Source organism: Diadema antillarum, unplaced genomic scaffold, assembly GCF_040938485.1.
Source record: "Diadema antillarum isolate AM-2024a unplaced genomic scaffold, OU_Dant_1.0 scf00000109, whole genome shotgun sequence".
In the NCBI taxonomy this organism is placed as follows: domain Eukaryota; kingdom Metazoa; phylum Echinodermata; class Echinoidea; order Diadematoida; family Diadematidae; genus Diadema; species Diadema antillarum.
This window is the reverse complement of record NW_027270998.1, coordinates 1226162-1246898: the sequence shown is the minus strand read 5'-3', so window position 1 is coordinate 1246898 and position 20737 is coordinate 1226162. Positions and strand designations below refer to the sequence as shown.

The 20737-nt window shown below is 39.8% G+C and overlaps 1 protein-coding gene across 2 annotated transcripts in view; it reads right to left on the bottom strand.

The window, feature by feature from the left end:
* Nucleotides 1-207: 207 nt before the first annotated feature.
* LOC139719380 (uncharacterized) overlaps nt 208-20737 on the bottom strand; it is a 34267-nt gene continuing 13737 nt past the window's right edge. For both annotated transcript variants that reach the window (XM_071630798.1, XM_071630799.1), the window contains exons 4-15: nt 19186-19253; nt 16723-16862; nt 15810-15909; nt 14885-14997; nt 14366-14515; nt 13603-13710; nt 6641-6763; nt 5787-5915; nt 3119-3287; nt 2552-2896; nt 1651-2018; nt 208-1221 (exon numbers count right to left, since the gene is read on the bottom strand). In XM_071630798.1, coding sequence (XP_071486899.1) covers nt 865-1221; nt 1651-2018; nt 2552-2896; nt 3119-3287; nt 5787-5915; nt 6641-6763; nt 13603-13710; nt 14366-14515; nt 14885-14997; nt 15810-15909; nt 16723-16862; nt 19186-19253 — 2170 coding nt within the window. In that variant the 3' untranslated portion in view covers nt 208-864. The remainder of the gene's footprint in view (nt 1222-1650; nt 2019-2551; nt 2897-3118; nt 3288-5786; nt 5916-6640; nt 6764-13602; nt 13711-14365; nt 14516-14884; nt 14998-15809; nt 15910-16722; nt 16863-19185; nt 19254-20737) is intronic.

Below are 20737 nucleotides of genomic sequence, written 5' to 3'. Positions count from 1 at the left end.
AAAACTGTTGGACCATATATACATGAAATGAAATTGCCAAAACAGATTTCAAAGAAGGAGGGCGAAATACTGATCCACCGTTTTATTTGTGTATCAATGGATACATGTTTACTGCCAGATAAAAGAGTTTAGGCAGGGTTTAGACTTCTAAGCTTTTTCACAAAATAAGTGTCGATTTCCTGCATGCAGGGCAGAAAGAAATTCATGTAACTCGAGATGATTATATATATATACATCATTATCCTATTCCAACAATTCTATACATGTATTTCTCCATCAGTTATTTTTTTCACATTTCCATTTTAGAGAAATGATATACGTTGAACATGCAATTCAATCAATGTTGCCTGCTTCTAGAGTCAAAACAGTTAAAAATAAACCCTTCCCTTAATTTTGTAAATGTGGCAGGGGTTAATGTTCTATGTACAATACAATGTAAAATGAAATAAGAAAACACAAAAGGTTCTGTCCCCTCTCTTCATATCAAAATGTTCTTCATCTAGGTAAAAAAAAAACAAAAAACAATAACACAAATCTCACAATATATACAACTTACTGGTAAAATACCCCACATGCAATAACCTGAAATTCCATAAAAATAAACTGATCACATTTACTCTCGTCAACGCGAGGTGCTCTGGAAAACCCTGACGGCTATGTCGCACTTCTCGCATAAAACTGCTCTACGAGGAAACCAAAACACCACTCACCCCTCATTACTCTCAAAGGAGCAACCATATTGGAGAAATCTTAAAAGACATATGTCCCTAGGTGAGAAAGGATAAATCAAGCAACTTGTGTCCTCCCTTACAACGCAGTCAATATTGACCGGATCTCGAGACATAACTCAGGGGGACCTCATTCCTACTGAGAGGTGCCAGAGTTGCCGTAGTTTCCATAGTTGCTGTAGTACTGGGCGTACTGCTGGGCATACTGCGGATTCTGCTGGTAGTATTGCTGGTACTGCTGGTACTGCTGGTTCGTGTACGATGACTGTTGCTGGTTGTAGCCTCCTTGCTGCTGCTGCTGCTGCCCCTGGTTGTAGGAGCTGCCCTGGTTGTAGCCAGAGCTGCCACTGCTGCCATATCCAGAGGAGCTGCCATAGCTCTGCACGTTGCTGCCGCTGTTGTAACCCTGGTTGGAGCCATAGTTGCTACTGCTGCCACCACCATAAGAGGACTGCTGGTTGTAGCCTGACTGGCGATTCTGGTTGTAGCTGGACTGTAACATAGACAGAAGAGAGCGTAAACACACTGCTTATGGTTGCTTACACTGCTTACACATACAACCTAAGATAACACTATTCATATTTAGTAGGTTTAATTTGGTCATCATAATCTCTTTCATCAGAATTGCTTCTCTAAACAGCACCTTGTCAGAGATTCTACATAAGAGTCGCACTCTTTAGTCATTTATGTTTGCTGGTATTTGCTGCACTAACTTCTGAGCCAAACAAATTGGAGGCAAAACTTGCCATCTCATAATACTTCATAGGGGTTTGTCAAATCTAACTGAATCAAAGTGTGCTCAGATATCTCACATGGCTACTATCAGTTGCAAAAATTTCCCCTCAGATGAGATGTAAAGATATCTACAGTAGCCTTACGATTCTTGGCAATCTCTATAAGCAACTAAACTGTATGCACTCACCTGGTTGCCATACTTGTTGTACGAGCCCTGGTTCTGGCGATTGCCGTAACCTCCACTGCTCTGGCTGCCACTGCTGTAGCTAGAGCTGCCACTTCTGTTGTAATTGCTGCCCCCACTGCTGTAACTTCCACCACCGCGGCTGCTGTAGTTGCTGCCACCACGGTTGCTGCTATAGCTGCTTCCTCCACTACCACGGTTGCTACTGTAGCCACCACCATAGCCGCCACTGCTGCCATAGCCACCACCACTGTTGTAGCCACCACTGCCTCCATAGCTACCTCCGCCATAGCCACCACCCCCATAGTTGCCACCGCCACGGCCGCCGTAGCCACCTCCATAACCACCACCACTGCCTCCACGATTCCAACCTGATAAGAAAATGAAAAGTGCAAGCGAAGAAATGTTTCAAAAATCAATTTTCAGGTAATGTAAATACTCATCTCACACCTCAAATCAAGTCCATACAATATGAGACCTATTTCTTTTCCTTTTGGGCAGGAGACAAATCTACATCAATTCAAACACAAGACAACTCCTTGTGAGGATCCGATTTGATGAGATACAGACTGATTTTTTTTTTTTCAGTGAAGCATGTGCTGACCTACCTTTTTTTATGGACGCTATTGGCCATGCTCACCCTTTTCATTGAATTGCTGTAGGAAATTTTGTGAAAAACATTTATAGAAACAAATTGAGAAAAATAATATCAACTAATATCTGCCGTCTACAAACTAAGAGGATGGGCTTTAATTTTCCACACAATAAAAGCCAGTTGGCCAGCTTTGCCTTTGCTCAAGTGCACCACGCCCAAACATCAAAACTTGAGGATGAATAGGCATTCAAATCCATACATTCTTCAGTGGGATTATAAGCAAGCAATGCAATATCAGCTAGAAAATACCTCCATCACGATAGCCTCCACGGTATCCACTCCCTCCACCGTAACCTCCACGCCTGTCGCCACGATCGTATCCTCCGGGACGGTAGCCACTGTGGTATCCGCCTCCCCTGCGATCGTCACGGCGGTAGCCGCCACGGTCGTAGCCTCCGCGATCATAGCCGCCACGGTCATAGCCGCCCCTGAAGTCGCGTCCGCCGGGGCGCCTGTCAAAGCGGGGCTTCAGCCCACCTGCATCCCTGCCTTCTTTGCGGTAGCGGTCCACCAGGGGCCTGGCCTCCTCTTCCTTCAGCTCAACATACTCCACCTCGTCAAAGAGCACACCCTTCTCGGGCAGCTCAAAGTTGGCTAACGGGGTTAATAGTGAGGATTAGTAGTAAAAGGAAAGCTGCATTAGAAAACCAGAAGTGTCGCATTTCAACATTCTTTTTGGTGCTTAACACTACAGCTTACAGCTACACTCTGCCAACTCTACACCTTACTTACACGTGTTACAAGTCTAGGAGTTCTACAAGAGATTAAGACGATGGGTGATTACATTTTTTGCCATGGCTGGCATTGGATCCCTACCTTTCATCTCATTCACTGCATGGTCCGGGACGTCCTTGCCTTCTTCTTTTGTGCGTTTTTCCACTCGCTTCTTAAATTCTTCGTCTGTGGGAACTAATACGATTGCTTTGGTGCTGAAACCCTCAAAGGGGCGCATTTTTCTTCTTCTTGCCGAGGGATACACATTTGTCTGACAGCAGCAATGGAGCAGGAGAGAATAACAGTGTATGCAAATGATTATTTGTGATTCCACATGGGCTATCAAAGCCGCCTGTTCATTCCATTCTCTGCAATGAGAAGTCCACACAACATGTTACTCATTGGTAGGCATATTTACACGACATTTCAACAGAACAAGGTGTCCACTTCCCCCATACATACCTGCCTGCACCTGAAAGAGAAGGTTGGTAATAAGTCCTGCACAAACTGAGGCTTCTGCCAGATTACTTTGGTTTTATCTTTGCTGCATTGAACATCTTTCTAATTAGCTCTCACTTCTCTGAGTGTCAGGTTCTACTGCTCTGCATCATCATCTGATCACATATATTATGATGTCAACTGCCTACATACACTTAAAACTACTGAATTACAGCTCATAATGCTCTCCAATTAAAACAGGTTTATTCTAATGACATGACACAACAAAAGAAATAAAGTCGTAATTATCACAAGCTGATGATAGCAATGCAATACAAAGAATGCTACACATGCACAGAGAGGAAGATTACACGTCAAACCAGCAAGGCACTGCACAAATATAAACATGTCTGTTTTCCGAACTGATATATCTTGCTCATGGTCATCCTTTCCTCCAGGCTGCATCTTTTGTTCTCATTTGCTTTTATATAAGTCACCTTCTAGTTACACCTCTTCATCAAAGAGTGTCATTTTGCATTCATATCTCATTAAGTTTAATTTCAGTGGGTGTAGGTGGGCTAGGACATCTTCCATCTGCATTTAGATTTACAGCATCAGGATTTTCTTGGCTCCAATATCATTGTAACTTTCAATATGCCACCAACATATATCCACAGTTTCAAACTGCGAATACTAAAATCAGGAGAGCACGATTCTTCTGAAGTAATATTTTCATTGACATGCCAGTCTTTTGAAGCATCAGATGTACTAATGTGGCAAATACAATGCCAATTAAGAGTTACTTCCCATTAGAGTCAAATAACCTTATCAATGATAAATGTGTCATTTTCACCAATCTGTTATTTTGCTCGTTTACACTGACCCAAATATAAGTCTACAACGTGATCAATGTCAAATTTGCCATTGTCATCAGTTCGTTGTATATGCTCGTTTACAGTGTCCCAAATATCAGTTTACAACCTGATCAATGATAAATTTGCCACTGTCACCCATTCGTTGTGTATGCCTGTTTACAATGACGCAAATATCAGTTTACGTCGAGTTCTAAATGTGACAATATAAATCAAGAATCATTACATCCTCTTCACTGATGGCTCCTGAAGCATAGGAGAAATGCAACAGAAAAAAAGCAAATCAGATAACAAAACATGTATCTGAGAGATCTGTTGTTCACATAATAGTAATGAATCAAATATGCTCTTCTGTCAGTGCTCTTGAGTGCACTGAATGACAGATAATTCTGATTACCACAAAAAAAAAAAAAAAAAAAAAATCCTAATTATGTTACGTTGCCTTTTATGTGTGTCACCAATACTACCAAAACAGAGCGTTTGAGTTCAGGGAAATGTGACAATTACTCAAAAACACTATGATAAACAATGGTACTGCATAGCATTGGAAGTATATTGCATATTTGTTTCTTTTGCCCGATCATGTTCTTCTCTATGGGTGATGGTTGCTTTAATGTCACATCGTCAGTGCTACCTCGAAAGACAAACTTGCTTCTTGGTTACTTCTCAGAAACATTACAACATCAATCATACAACTATCATTACATATCAATAGCGTCATAATATGCACTTTCATTTTCTTTTGTTTTTTACTTTTTAACGACTACTGAAGACTTCCATGACTGAGCTACAGGTGAACACATTTGAGGGCTCTCTCAACTGATGTTTATCCATTTCACAGAAACAATCTTGCCGTCATTTACCAAAATTATGGCATTTTCAATGTGCTTTTGCCATTTTCATAGACACACTCATTAGCATATGATGTCTGAACCACCAATGGCATGGCAGCAGTGCACTGGACAATGAGGGACTGGTCCAGTAGTCAAATACTAACTCTACAATCCCTTTTTTCCTTTATCTTTTTCTCAAAATCTTTACTCACAATCAAAAACTATGCAGTACCTTTCAGATCCATCCTACGCAAATTATAACTTTTTGTGACTTTGCAGTGAATCTTCCAACAATCACGGCACACAAAGATCCCTCCCCCTCCCTCCAAGGCAACCCAGACTCCTTCCACCTCGTATTCAATTACACATAATCACACAGTGCCAATGCTTAATACGTACATACATACATACATACATACATAGACATTAATCTACAGGACTTGCTTTGAAGCAGAAGCAGCAGCACCTGACATGCTGACAGAGAAGTGGAGTTTTCTGTCTGGATGTTTCAAAATGCAGCAAAATAGGATCAGAACAATTTATACTTTTGGGCCAATGTTGTGCAAGACTCATTGTCGTTAAGGTGTTATTAGAAGGAGCTCCCACTTGGTGGCGGGGCTCACATACCTGGTCCAGGATGTAGTTGCGCCGCTTGCGAGCAGCGACTTCAAAGAACCTATTCAAGCACTTGGTGGCCAGGTCCATGAGTTTGTCCCATCGTCCCGCATAGTTGCGCTGACGGCGAAGGCCCATCACCTGCAACAAACACAAACAGTAGCAAATACAATATCACAATTCATCAGTACAATTAAAAACATACAACCAATGATCAGACTTCTGAATACCAGTACTAATCTCTGTGGGGTGTACAGCTCTTCAGAACACGAAACATGAAATCATATGGGCTTTCAGACAAAGCAACTCACAGATCTTCCATGCGAATGCCCCACGACTCTGCCCAGCTTTCTAAAAATGGTAGTACATTTTCTTTAATATCTAAAGGACATACCAGCGCACATACATCTCTGTATCATCGGGTAATTCTCAGATAAAAACACTTGTTCAGTCTCTTCACATGTATGAGTGCTCAATCAGAAGCAGAACTGGCAGTGTTGGTATCATCACAGAATACATGATTCCTCTATCAGACAAAGCTGGTCAATAAGTCTCTTGGGCGAAATCAATCTCCACCATGTAACACAAACATACAGAGAGATAACAAAAATATCCATGCATGTGATTTCACTATCTAGGATTTTGAGCATTACATTAAAAAGTGCAAATAAACATAATCTCAAAATATTGCTCTGTCAAGTGACCAACCAGTTTTGAGATACGCAAAAACATCCCACTCTCCCCATAAACCTTGTGAACACATTGATCAAATACAAAATTGCAACCATAGCCATGAAGTCTTTTATGTTTCTCCTAGCTATGAATTGCTGCTAGGTTCTTAACCTGCTGAAAGTCTTTTTGCATACCTTCATCTTGTCCATGATGAGGTTGGTGCCCAGGATGTAGTATTTCTTGTCAGTCATCTCCTTGCAGGCATTGATAGCCCAGGTGGTCTTGCCGGAGCCGGGCAAGCCAACCATCATCAGCAACTGTAAGAGAAATAGCACATAGTCCAAGTTCAGAATATTTGTTGAGAACCAAGGGTAGACTTAATGTATGAAATCAATAAACTTTGCACAGCTATCAGCTCCCCTCCTTGTTCTACAAAGAGTAGTCTTTTTATTTTGTCATGGCAACAAATGGTAATGCATGATATAAACAATGTCACAAACCTACCTTGCTTGCAGAAGTTGAAACTCGACATGCTCATGAAAGACATCTACTCCACAAACCGGGGACAGATTAAAGCATTGGTAATTTGACGATTGCAGAAAAGGCTTTCAATAATTTCATCTCGACTTGCCAAAGAAATGTGAAATGAATATATTTGTGGCATCAATGCCGAGTCTCTGATATTTAAAAGAATTGTATTTTTTTGCTGTGATACTTGGAACAGGAGAAAGCATGCACAAATAAACTGTTCATTCTTATATTAACCCCCATTCTGTTCCTTATAGAGACATCAAGGCATACCTAAAAATCTTATATTAAAGATACATCTCTTTAACAATTTAACGGCACAAGACACTGGACAGAATATGTGACACTAAGATTTCACAGCAGAACAGAATTTATTCTATGAACTTGGTTTGAATAAATAACTTGACAATTCTCAACTCATCTCTGGCAGGGTAATATTTTCAAGCAACACAATAAATTAATTGAGAAAAAAGCAAATACAACTTCTTAACATCAACACTAACATACACACACAAACAAAACATTTACATCTTTCCATCAAGGCAATGCAAACGACAAGTTACTGCAATCGATGCACAGACCATGCACACTTAGACAATGAAAAACCATCACATACAAGAGTGTCTAGGTCAACACATCCCTGACCATATTGTCCCCCTTGATGACATATGGCTACATAGTATCTCACATAGAGCTCATTATAAATACAATACATACAATAAATACATACACAACACAAAACTTTGAATCTGCTATTTACATCACACTACAAGCAAAACAGCACATTCCAAAAGGACAAGACATGAATGGGTACTACAAGCAAAACAGCACATTTCAAAGAAATCACAGAAAGAAGTGGGTAGGTGATAGTAACAGATTTCATCTCAGAAAACAAATATGGAAAGGATTCATGTAAGTAAATTTATATAAACAAGCCAACAACATTCTGAAAGCGTATCAAAACACATGCAAACTTCTTTTAAATGTACAAAAATAACAATTCCATCTGTTCATCATGAGCACCTAACCCCATAACTTCAACAGCTTGAAGGTTACGTCCTCAATATAATTGTGTAACCACCACACTTTTCGACATACTTATTTTATGAGGGAACTTAAGAACACAGACACTATACAACTCAAGTAGTAATATTATCACGCATGTACCAAACATCCGCCCACCACTGCACCAGCCATCGCTTCTTTGACATTGTTATTCTGTTGTGCTTCAAGACAAGCACACTGTGTGATACCCACAATCATAAAGGAAACATGATTCTACTCCGTAAATACTTCCTCTTTCACTCAAGAACTTGTAAATGACATTTTTGTTACCTTACCAGTACCCTGACCTTTTCATTTTTCATTTCAGTAGATACATAAGAAAGGCAACACATTCTAATTCTTGTTTTCCTTCTTTATTGAGCAATTGCAAGCATTAGCAAGCCATCCTACTTTCTATCAACTTTCATCATGAACTAGCATATGGTACGAGAGAAAAGTTTACCATCTGTGACTTTATCACATGTAATGTTATCATACAGAAGTTGTACCAACATTCATGGTCTTTACTTATTACGCTTGAGGATGTAACACATATGGTTATTCATTTATTTTTTTCCTCTTTTTTTTTTTTGGGGGGGGGGGGGGTGGGGTTCCGTAATTGTTGTAAAACGCATTTGTAGATCAATGCATTCCCATTTGGTCTTTTGCAAGCCTATAAATGCACACATCATCATCAAGCCTTATTAAGCCGTGCAAATTAATATCTACATACAATCTAGATACATCTGGTTATCTAGATCTATCTAGATACAATCAGTTGGACCTCAACACCTATTGCCTCCCTCACTGGATTCTCCCCCTAGATGTAACCAGCTTTGGGCACTGGTGTATACCACCAGTAAGAGGCTGTCTGTCCACATCAACTGGGAAAGAAAACCTAATGACGTCTTCACAAGACTTCCACACCATCCCCTCTTCTCTGGCAGGTATTGTGTACAAACTAAAAATGTGATGCCGTATTTCCTTCATTTTTGCCTCGGTGTCACCAGGGGCGGAATCCCCACTGTTCTTTTGGAGGAGCTTTCTCGCCATGCGCAGAGCACAAATCTTGTAGTTGGCACTGGTGCGAGATATTTTCAGCGCCTCGGCTTTGGATAGCTCTGGCGCAGCTTTCCTGGCAGAGGAGAGCAATTGTGGGGAACTGTATTCACCCGAAAGCTGACTGGACTGACAAACTCTTACCGAGGAACCAACGACAGAGCTGGACTCATCAACTACAGGGTCATGCTTGGGGGTTTGTTCTAGAGAAATAAATGTTGGGGTTGGAGATCGGACAACAGGTGTACTAGTGTCCTCATTATTGCATTGCGCAAATAGGTTGCAGCCAGTTACGGATGGTGGCATGGATCTTCTAAGGCTCTGTGAACCTCTCTCAAGCTGCGTCACCACAGAGCAGTTGCTCTTGCCCAGTTTTTGCTCGCTTTGCTGGCCATGCATCTCTTCTCTGTCCCCACCAAGCTGCAGAGCAGCTTTCAGTTTATCATCGATTGATGTCAGGTTCTCATTCAACGCAGACAGGCTTGACACCAGGGTTTCTAACACTCCCTCTGTTTTCCCCGTTTCCCAACTTCGTTTACGGCCTTCTGCATTTCCTGCACAGACAGAGTTTTTCTCTGCCTTGCGTATGCCTGTCCCTTCAAGACGGGCTCTTAAGTCACTAATTTTGGGACTCTGATTTGGAGATTCTTTGGTGTCTAGAGAAGTTCTGTACAGGCTGTTCAGTCGCACTTCAAGAAGGTTATTCAGACTGCAGCCAATGCAGTCTTGAGGGAGCTGTGTTGGGTACATGGGAGCCTGTGAGAGAAATTGGTATCCAACGTTCACACTGCATCAACCCCTCATTTCTCATTCACGTGGAAGTGATGTTTAACTAGAGCTCACTAAGTAATAATGTGCAGTTAAATCTAAATTTACTCTTCTTTTTTTTTAATCTCTATCTTGAAAATGAATAAAAATGTAAATAAAAATGCTTTTTACCTGCATGTGCTTGTTTTAATTTATAGTAAATACATTGCATTTATAGCAGTAGTAGTGACATCCATTTTCATCTAAAAATGGCTAAAGCAAGATCATGTGTGCTACCTGTCCATGATACAAAAACTGATACTAAATGTTTCAATTAGAATACTATGTGAATGTAGCATTTCCTACAAAGAAATTTTTGGCTGCTACCATATTTTACATGTACACAAAAATTGGAAGTCAAAACAATAACAAAACTGATGCACACCTGGTTCATCATGGTACATCTGCTAGATATTGGCAAATATTTTGCAATATCTGTGACATCTTTGGCAGTGTCTAAAACGTGGAAGGGAAAAAAACTATAATTTAGAAATTGTTCATAGAGAGTTCCTGCCATCATCCCATTCACTTATAGAAGAACAAATCTGTGAATTTCTGGATAGACCACTTAAAAGCCTAGAGATATATAAGTCACCTTGCATGACATCATTTATGCTAATTAGAACAAAATTGTCTGTCAGAACACATGCTGGCATTTTGAGAAATTGAGAAAGCTTCGACTTGCCTCTTACTGAAAAAAAAAGAGAGAAAAAGACACTTTTAAAATGAAGCCATTAATTTGAAAAAAAGTTGGTGGCTCATTTATAGCATGCTCTGATGAGTATGCATTCTTTGAATGACCATCTTGTGGTTACTTATGCCTAAAGCAGCAACTAATGCCAATCCACACAGGATACTTTGTGTTTCACAAATATCTCACATGTTTTGTAAGGCACTTGCCACCCACGAATATTCTGAATTATCACTTCAGACTGCCTTGTGCTACATCATTTAAGCAAACCCACAATAAAAATGGGCAGGAAATTAAACTCACTCAAAACAGAGATCACCCTTCCCCTCAATAGCCTGGCCATTCTGGCAACTGTCACAAAGGTGTCTTGGACTCCCTCGCCCTCTACAATATGCTTCGTGGGAATAATGGCTGGGTTCCATTCATCCAGAAGGCCCAGGAGCACGGCAACGGGACCCTGGTAGGAATGACAAGACTTGGCTGGAACCAGGTGGAGCCTGGCAACATTGACTCATCCCCAACAGTGACATCAATGATGAATGTTGTGAGTGGGTGGCACATCGAGCGAGTGTTAAGAAAGTTCAATGGAAATTTATCAAGGATGGCATCAGTGATCCTCACGACCCGATACTGGTCATTCACTTGTTCTTGGTGAAAGAAGAGGATGCTTGCGCTCAGAAGAAATCAGTGATTAAATAACAGCGTGCTCTGATGACTTGGCGTAGCTTGGAAATACCGTCAGTGCGTTGTGGTGCTGATGCTCTGTGAATATGAACTGTGCGCTATGACCAATCCTTACATGGTTAGTCGAGTCCTCTGAGACGAAGCACAGGCTTAAAATTTTTGACCAGATGACACTGGTTATTTTATTCTTTGTTGGCAAATGCCTGCCCCATTCCCCTCACTCCCATCCCCAACATCCTTTAAAATACTCAAAATAATGAAGAAATTTTCTCATCAAATCAAGCTTTGATTGCATGGTCTAAGAGATGGGGCAACATGTACATGTTTAGTCAAAATGAGTTCACACTAGCACTATGTGACAATGAAGTAAAGTACGCCTCATCAAGATTGAGTCCAGCAGAGATGTGAAAATTTGTCTGGAGGATTGGAGACATTTCATTTTAGTTCTGTTGTGATCCGTTAAGATGCCCAGTTAAACCTCGTAAACCAACACATATACACACTAACACAAACAATAACACACAATAAAACAACTTCCCATTGAAATGACCTATAGATTCTGAGGATGTGTTGAGGGTCAAGTTAATAAAATCCATCACACTTTTCTATTTCTGTCAATGAGCTCCTTGTAGAGTGCACATGAATAAAGGTGTTGGTTAGAGCCATCAGGTAAGCCTAACTTACATTAGTGATATAAAGGGATGAGTCATGAAATGCCACTAGCACCCAAGTGGATTGATTAGCCATAGATAAAGGAAATACCAAACAATCTTGTATAAAGTCAAGATGAAGACTGATAATTGATCATATTTTGTCACAATGCATTAAAGCCATATTCCACAGTCACAGACCACTGCATAATGTGTTGTCAGTCACCATTGTTTTTCACATCTATTCCATCATATCCAGTTTCATAACATACTGGCAGAAACCTTAAGCTCTTCCTCAGATTAAAACACTAGTTCAGTCTCTTCATAAAATTGAGTGCTCAATCAGAAGCAGAACTGGCAGTGTTGGTATCATCAGCGGAGACGCATTCCAATAAAAAAAGAAAAAAATGTAAGAATCAAATGCCAGTAGCACCAAATATTATTAATCAGCCATGAATAGTGCAAATACCTTACAGTCTTATTTCAAATAAAGAACAAAACTGAGTACTGTATACGCTATATATTTCGCGTGGGTTTTATTTTCGCGAATTTCGCGAGTCGGGAGCTATTCGCGAAATTAACAACACGCGAAAATATTACCTTCCAAAATGAATCCCTTGCCTTGATGATACGAACATTTCAGTACTAGTATACCATGTCACGGCTTACCGAACAGACCATACTGGCTAAGCTTGTTTACGCACGTCCACGTCTACTTACGAATACTGTAGAGAGCCAACCCATTTTCGCAAGGGGACCACTCGTCAGAAATCTAGCGCGATGGACTTAACCACTTCAAAAATGTTGAATTCTAACTTACTAGTTTGCAGAGTTTGGTAAGTTTTTTTCATGCAGTGTATAACTAGTATCATTCTTATTTGACCGAAAGATCGGTCTGTATCTGTCCGTCGGGGAATGTTACGCGGAGACTGCGTCTGGCTTCACGGATCCCCTCCGTATACGGAGGACAGCGTTAATGACAAAATACAAAAGAGTCCTCCGGACAGACGGATCTTTCTGTCTACATTCTTATTTGCTAGTAAGTTGAAAATTCACACTTTCTTTGCCACTTCATATTTTCTCTGGTCCCCCAATCGCGAATTTAACCACTCGCGAAAATGTGTGACAGCGGCAATTCGCGAAAATTTATGTACGCGAAAATTATAGCGTATACAGTAAATGATCATATTTTGTCATGATGCACCACAGCCACATTCCAGAATCACAGTCATGTCAATCCTGTTGTCAGTCACACTATACACCTGTTTTTCAGAACTCATTTGTCACACAGCTACTACTACTACTTATTCGAGGGCATGTACTTGCTATAATATGTACTTGCTTCAGCCGATGCCAACTCGGGTTCCATAAACAAAGTTGCGCCTCACAGCTGGCGTACAACTAAGATCTCGATTCAAATCATATGTTCGATCTCTTCACCTTATTTATTGAATTCTCTACTCGAAGTAAAACTGGCAGTGTGTGTGTGTACCTTTATTAGGCTATGCCAAATAACAATGACCTTTGAAACTTGTAATTTGAACAAAATGGGACAGACAAATCACACACGAGGCTGCATGCACACGCAAACTTCCACAAAACAGAGGAACACCATAAACACAGAGTACGGGGACAGAAACACAAAGTGTCAAAAGGCTCAGGTTAGAAGAGTCAACAAAGCTCCTAGTCTCACCTCACACTCGGCCTTGGTTGCTGGTGGTTTTGGGCCTCGGACAGTGTCTTCTGCAGGCAGCTGACCTATGAGTGTGAAGCCTTCTTTCAGAGGAAACCACGGCTCCTCCTACACATCATCAATGGTGAGGATGGAAATGAAAAGCAGGAAATGCTTGTATAAATGTGGTTTTTTTTTTTTTTTTTTTCACATCCATTTCATCCTATCCAGTTTCATAACATACTCGCAGAAACCTTGAACTCTTCCTCAGATTAAAACACTAGTTCAGTCTCTTCATAAAATTGAGTGCTCATATCAGAAGCAGAACTGGCAGTGTTGGTATCATCAGTGGAGGAGTGTCATCAAAAAGAATGAATGAGTGCATACATGCCAAACTTGAAGCTCACTATCCAGAAGCAAATGAGGGTAAAAAATTGCTAAGGCTTACGGTCATATCAGTCTCTCAAACAGTATTTAAAAATGTTAATAGAATGGAAACATGTTGTTGAAGAGAGCTCCGTGAAAAAAAAAAAATCAAAACAACTCTACAGAAAAGTTCCAATAAAACAGCGGAAGTAAGCAGAAATGCAAATGTTGGGTCATGTCAAACACATAAACCATAACCGGAGGAACGCTTCTTTGTTATTGTCACATAATCACCAAGCCAGTCTTTACAAACTTCCTACTAGGTAACAAACATATCCTGTTCCCATATAACACCCTGAGCCAACGAACTGTCAGGATAAAGTAGATTTAAGGAGGAGGTACCTTAAACGTTCCATACCTTCTGACCAAAGTTGACTTCAATGGAGGTGTTCTTCACCATCAGGTGTGGGTAGAGAGCTTCTTCTCCAAGGTCTTCGACTGTGAAAGCAACACCAAGATCTTTGCCATTCTTGGTGTATGAAATGGTGGTCTTCTCACCTTCAAAGTCCTGGAACGAAAATGGTATGCAGAGTCACTCACACAGATAATCATTATTTTACAACATTTAAACTCACTCTCCGAAATGCTCATACAGAGATTTTTTTTTAATTATTGCCACAACTATACATGTCTCCTTACAATGTGTAATCTGTGTGTGTTTGATAACCACAAGAAATGCAGAAGAAAATGCTGCTTTGAAATGACTGAAATAAGAATTTAAGAGATAAATTTGCCCACGACTCTAATAAGAAATTACAGGAAACTTAAAATCCTTGCCCATTAATTAGAGGGAATTAAAATCATGTCTTTGAAGTGATTATTTACATTTACCCACAAAAATCATTATTGATATTATAGAATGAATTACTATCCATACCACAAAGGTTCCAATGACGTCTCCTTCACCAAACTTTTCTCCGAAGTTTTCGAACTTGCAGTTTACCGATGCCTTTCCAGTGCCACCATAGCCATATGAGAAGGCTTCCTCTCCTACAAAGCATTGAAATTAAATAAAAATTACATATGAACTCTTTGTGCGCCGTGTTCGCATGCCTGACTCTATCAACGGCTTGAAACTTTGCATATTTTGCTCAATTGCACACACCAATCAATGCTTTGAAATAGCCATAGCTCTGTCATGTAAGTTACATCATTGTATAGCTTGCAAGTTTCTCTACATCTTTGCTGTACTGTATCTTTCCTTTAAACACTTCAATAAAAGAAGTTTGTTTTCCAAAATCACTAGTGTTGCAGTTGAATAACATGGCACACAGGGGGTTTACCCGATGGTGCACAAAGAATTGTTGGAGGAACATCTGAATATGCACAAAAGACAAATACAATTTTCACATTTCTTTTCCACTCAAACTCTTGCCTCATTTGGTAAACACATTCAAATCTATCAACTGATATACATACTGTATAATGGTAAATTGGTTTCTCATGTTAAAAAGAAAGCACCAGGTAGCTTCACTTATCATTTGATGTGTGTGTAAGTCCAAGCATGTGACCCTTGGTTATAATTTGTCTAAACTTAGTGTAGCATAGTGCAAGATTAAATAAAGTGTGACTTGTTTAATCCTGAACGAGATCTCCAATGTGTGCAGCACCCTGAGTGCAGAAACATTGACTGACCTGGCAAAGTCTCAAGAAGTTATGCATTTTACATGTTAGTGTTCAACAACCAGATGCATTCACAAGCTTTACAATATTTAAATTAGTTATATATGTTTAGATTGATAGATATAATACTACAGTCTTAGAGCTGAGCACACTATTCAAGAGAGAATGCAGGTACTGACCAAGCTGCAGTGATGTAGGGTCCGTGGACCAGCCAACACGGACAACATGGCGATTGGTCTCTTCAGGGGGCAGATGTCGAACGTCAGCATGGGTTTCCAGCTGAAAAGTAAAAATAAATATGTTACAATGATTAATCACATCATGTTCTACCTTTATTTAGAGGTTGGAAGATGGACAGACATGTTTCAAAGGAACATTTTTGTCAGAAAACAACACTTCCAGAAATAATGCCAGAACCATATACAGGCCTGTAACTACCTTCTCCCTCACACAATGAAGACTAGTTCGGAGAATACTTGGGCAGGTTTCTACGGGAAATGCGTGTTACAACAAAATCTTAACAGGTTAATAATGCCTAAACATCGGGGGAGGGGGGGGGGGGAGAGAATATAAATAAGTAAATAGAATAATAAAACATTTTTTGCTTGATGCCTAAATTCTTCCTCACTTAATCCTCAGATAACAAACACTAGTTCTTATCTTCATCTTTTGATTGAGTGCTCAATCAGAAGCAGAACTGGCAGTGTAGGTTTCATCAGTGGATACAGAATGACCATCACAAGCAATGCAGCTTGTTTTGACCATCACAAGCAATGCAGCTTGTTCTGACCATCACAAGCAATGCAGCTTGTTTTGACCATCACAAGCAATGCAGCTTGTTCTGACCATCACAAGCAATGCAGCTTGTTTTGACCATCACAAGCAATGCAGCTTGTTTTGACCATCACAAGCATGCAGCTTGTTTTCTACATGTTGACTGACAATTTCATTACGCGAACTGCAGCAGCAAACAGATTATGAGGTTGAGTAAAGTTAATGATGTTGAGTTTCGGTGTTTTGTTTCGTTTTGTTTTTTATGGGGGGGATTTTCCCCATTTGTGACTTAAATCTTGTTATTGTTTTGTTATCTACCTTGCACTCGAATGCCACTTTGCCCTTTTTGGCTCCATGAGTAGCCTTCACTCCAGCCCACATGTAGGCAAAGCCTTCCATGCTGAGAGGACAAGCATTGTAGCCATCTTTCCCAACTTTCATGTTCAGATCAGACAAATCTATAGGGGAGAAAAAAAAAAAAATAATTTAGCAAAATCTACAGTATATATAAAAACATAAATACATATGAATAGTGTTTACAATAAATGGCATTTACATCGCTCTTGATCGAAATACAATTGAGTATTGCTTTGCAATAGAAAACAACACACAGGCAAATATCAAAAATCTAAATCATGACGCCCATTTTGAAGAAAACACATTTCCAAACCTGGAAATATCCATTGTCACACAATGGAAATATCTCCCTGGTCTTTAACTATGGGGGTTGGGTTTACAATGACAGACCTTACTTGCCAAGAAAACAAAAAAGTAAAAAAAAAAAAATGTGGCTGGTAGGGTGTATACAAGTCAGCAACCAAAACATAACCTGTGATCCCACTAAAGATAAACCACTGAGGGCAGCATGACCAAAAAGCAGGAGTCTAGATATGAACATCTTACACCTGAATATAAAAAAAAAAATTAACAAAATCCATCATGAAGTGCCATCTGTATGGCACACACAAAACAGCCACCAAAACATGACCTTTGACTCGGGAACACAGTTACCAGAAACAATTGGGGTCTGAATTCACTATGATGCACGTCCATATGAGTTTTGGAATAAAATGTATCATGAAATGTGGATGCTAGAGCACACACATGAAACATAACAATGACGGTCTTTGACCTAACAAAAGGCGGATCACTGGGGGCAGCATGACCAAAACTAGTACAGGTCAAGATTTGATGGTGATAAACCCGACTCCTCTGTACGAAATGTGGCCAGCGGATTGTAGACAGAGAGACCATTAAAAATCAACCATAGTGTATAAAGCCAGAACAAGCGAGGGCGCTACCACCAAAAGTTATAGGCAGCAAGTTAGGATCCATCATGAAATGCAGCCGAAAGACCATACACCAGACACCTTCCAAAATATAACCTTTGACTCCAAAAAAGGGAGAACAATGGGTGCATATAAAATAAATAAACAAATAAAAAATAAGGGGTCTTAGCATCACCATGACACCCCTCTACAAAAATTTTTAAGAAAATCGATCATGAAATAAACAAAATACTATCTAGAAATGTGGCTAAAAGAGGATAGAAAGGCAGATCCTAAAAAGAAAACCCCAATTTTTACAAGTATAAAGAAGGAAAAAGCAAGGGTGCTACCACCAAAAATTATTTTCATATGATACACTTCCACAGTAAATTTGAACAAGGAAAAGTAGAAATTACGCGGTGCGTACTATGTGTCCCCACCGGAAGTAGCATTTCGTAGCAAAATGTACAATATAGGTCAAAAATCAAGGTCAAAGGTCAAAGAAGTCAAAGGTCAAAATTCTGTGTAGAAGTTTTGAAGCTCTCACCAAGTGCCATCACATAAAGCAAACGGAATCGAAATCGGGTTAGAAATGGCGAAGGAGTAGCATTTTGTAGCCAATGTTCAATATAGGTCAAAAATCAAGGTCAAAGGTCAAAGAAGTCAAAGGTTAAAATTCTGTGTAGAAGTTTTGAAGCCCTCACCTAGTGCCATCACATAAAGCAAACGGAATCGAAATCGGGTTAGAAATGGCGAAGGAGCACCATTTTGTAGCAAAATGTACAATACAGGTCAAAAATCAAGGTCAAAGGTCAAAGAAGTCAAAGGTCAAAATTCTGTGTAGAAGTTTTGAAGCCCTCACCTAGTGCCATCACATAAAGCAAAACGGAATCGAAATCGGATTAGAAATGGCGAAGGAGTAGCATTTTGTAGCAAAATGTACAATATAGGTCAAAGGTCAAGGTCAAACGTCACAACTGAAATTCTGTGTACAAGTTTCAAAGCTCCCATGTAGTGCTATCATATAAAGCAAACAGAATCAAAATTGGCTCATAAATGACAGAGAAGTAGCAAATTGAACATTTTGATCACACGGACGCACACACATACACACATACACAAGGACACACACACGTACAGAGCCCGTTTCATAGTCCCCTGCTTGAACTCGTTCGGCGGGGACAATAAAATCTGTCAGGAAACGTGCTCGCATCAGCATAATAGTACTGAATCCAAAGTATCCTCCTCTACACATAATCAAGGGATACAATAAACAACTCTTTAGGTGACACTGCCTACAGCACACACAAGCATGGTACATGCACAATCCACGCTGCATGACCGGTCACCCCTAACTCTTCATGGCAATTCAACACACTGTGAATGCTCTCACATTGCACCTGAATATCATACTTGAGTAGCACATTACTTCCTCAATTTCTCTCATTTATTCTTATCACTGAAAGGTTGATTTCACATTTCACATTCTAGGGAAAACTGATAACAAACTTACACTTGCTGAGAACACACTGTGTGTCTGGAATATCATCATCCTCCTCCATGACCACAGGTGGTGGGGTTCTGCACATGCAAAGAAATATGTGAGCAATCAGTACAATGTCTATGTGACCAGCAATGCATTAAAATAACGCTGCCAACCCTGCCAGCATACAGTGGGCATAGTACTGGCAAACAATATAATCACCTCTTCCTGTTTCCTTTTATGAAGAGGAACTGAAAGTACATGGCACTTGACATTGTTCTCACTAGGGAAAACCCACTTGGCAAGTTGCCAACTACATTGTATCCGCTACAACTCCTCTCCTATTTTTAGCTGGTACATGAACACACCAGAAAGCACTAAGTTAAAGGGAAAGGTTAAACATGGAAATGATATATTGTGAGTATATTGTCAGCGAAACTTGAGGAAAATAGGACAATCCACGCAAAAGCTACAAATTTGTGAAGTTTTGGTTAAATCCAGGTGCTGTCGTCACTGGATAAGAATACAATAGTTTATGGTGTCACTGTAGGGCAATGATATAAAGACAAGATCCACAGAGTCCACTTGTATACCAAAGGCAAATTCCCCTACAGGGCTCTCAGTTCTGTAGGTAACTGATTTGCGAAGGTATGTGTATATTCTAATCTTTTCTCTGAACATCAGCACTTTTGAAGGTCAAAAGCAGTAAATTACATTAATTATTGGTATAATGAGTGGCAAATGCATTTGAATGGAAAAAGGAAACAAGCAATTCTACTTCCTGCGGTCGACTGCGGTGCCACTGCACCTGATGCTATCATTATATCTGCCATGTACATTAATCATGGCCCTGCATTTACATTTTGATGAAATTAATTATCTTGTCCCCTGACCAAGGATTAACCTTACCGAATAACCTCTCTGCACAAAAGAAATATGTTACAACCTATTTCTGTTCTACAAAATGACATCATTGGATTTAACAAGATGAATTCATGGCCAAAAGGATATTGCAACCAAGCTTGGAGACTTTCAGTCTTGACCTTTCACCTGTCATTTCTGGCAATCAATACATTTCCGTCCTCCTTAACCAGCTAATATCACTGGATATTCCTAACTGAAGTTATGGGTTGACAAAATTTTTGAAAGCACAGTGCAGTGACCTCTGACCTTAACATACCACTATCTTTCATAAATGACTGTCCCTTTAATTCTACTCTTGTCTAGAAACTTATACCACCACTGAACATTTCACACTACACTTGCGGCTGGTAATTAATTTCTGAGGCAAAATTATGTCAAGAACTCAACCTTTCAATTTACTTCTATCCTGTCCATTAACTTATTTTACAAGTTTAAATAAATGCTGGAAATGCCTCTAAAAGTTAAAATATCAACAAGTACAGGGAGCTTTGACCTTTTCTTCCATCACTGTCATTTCATGTAGATACCTGCTAATTCATTTTTACCATATTATAATCTTACAACTGAAAATTCCTATCCTGTAAAGCAAGAAATATTTGTGGCATGAAATTTATGCAAATTGGAGCTGACGGCCTTTTTCCATGAAATTGTCTCAAAT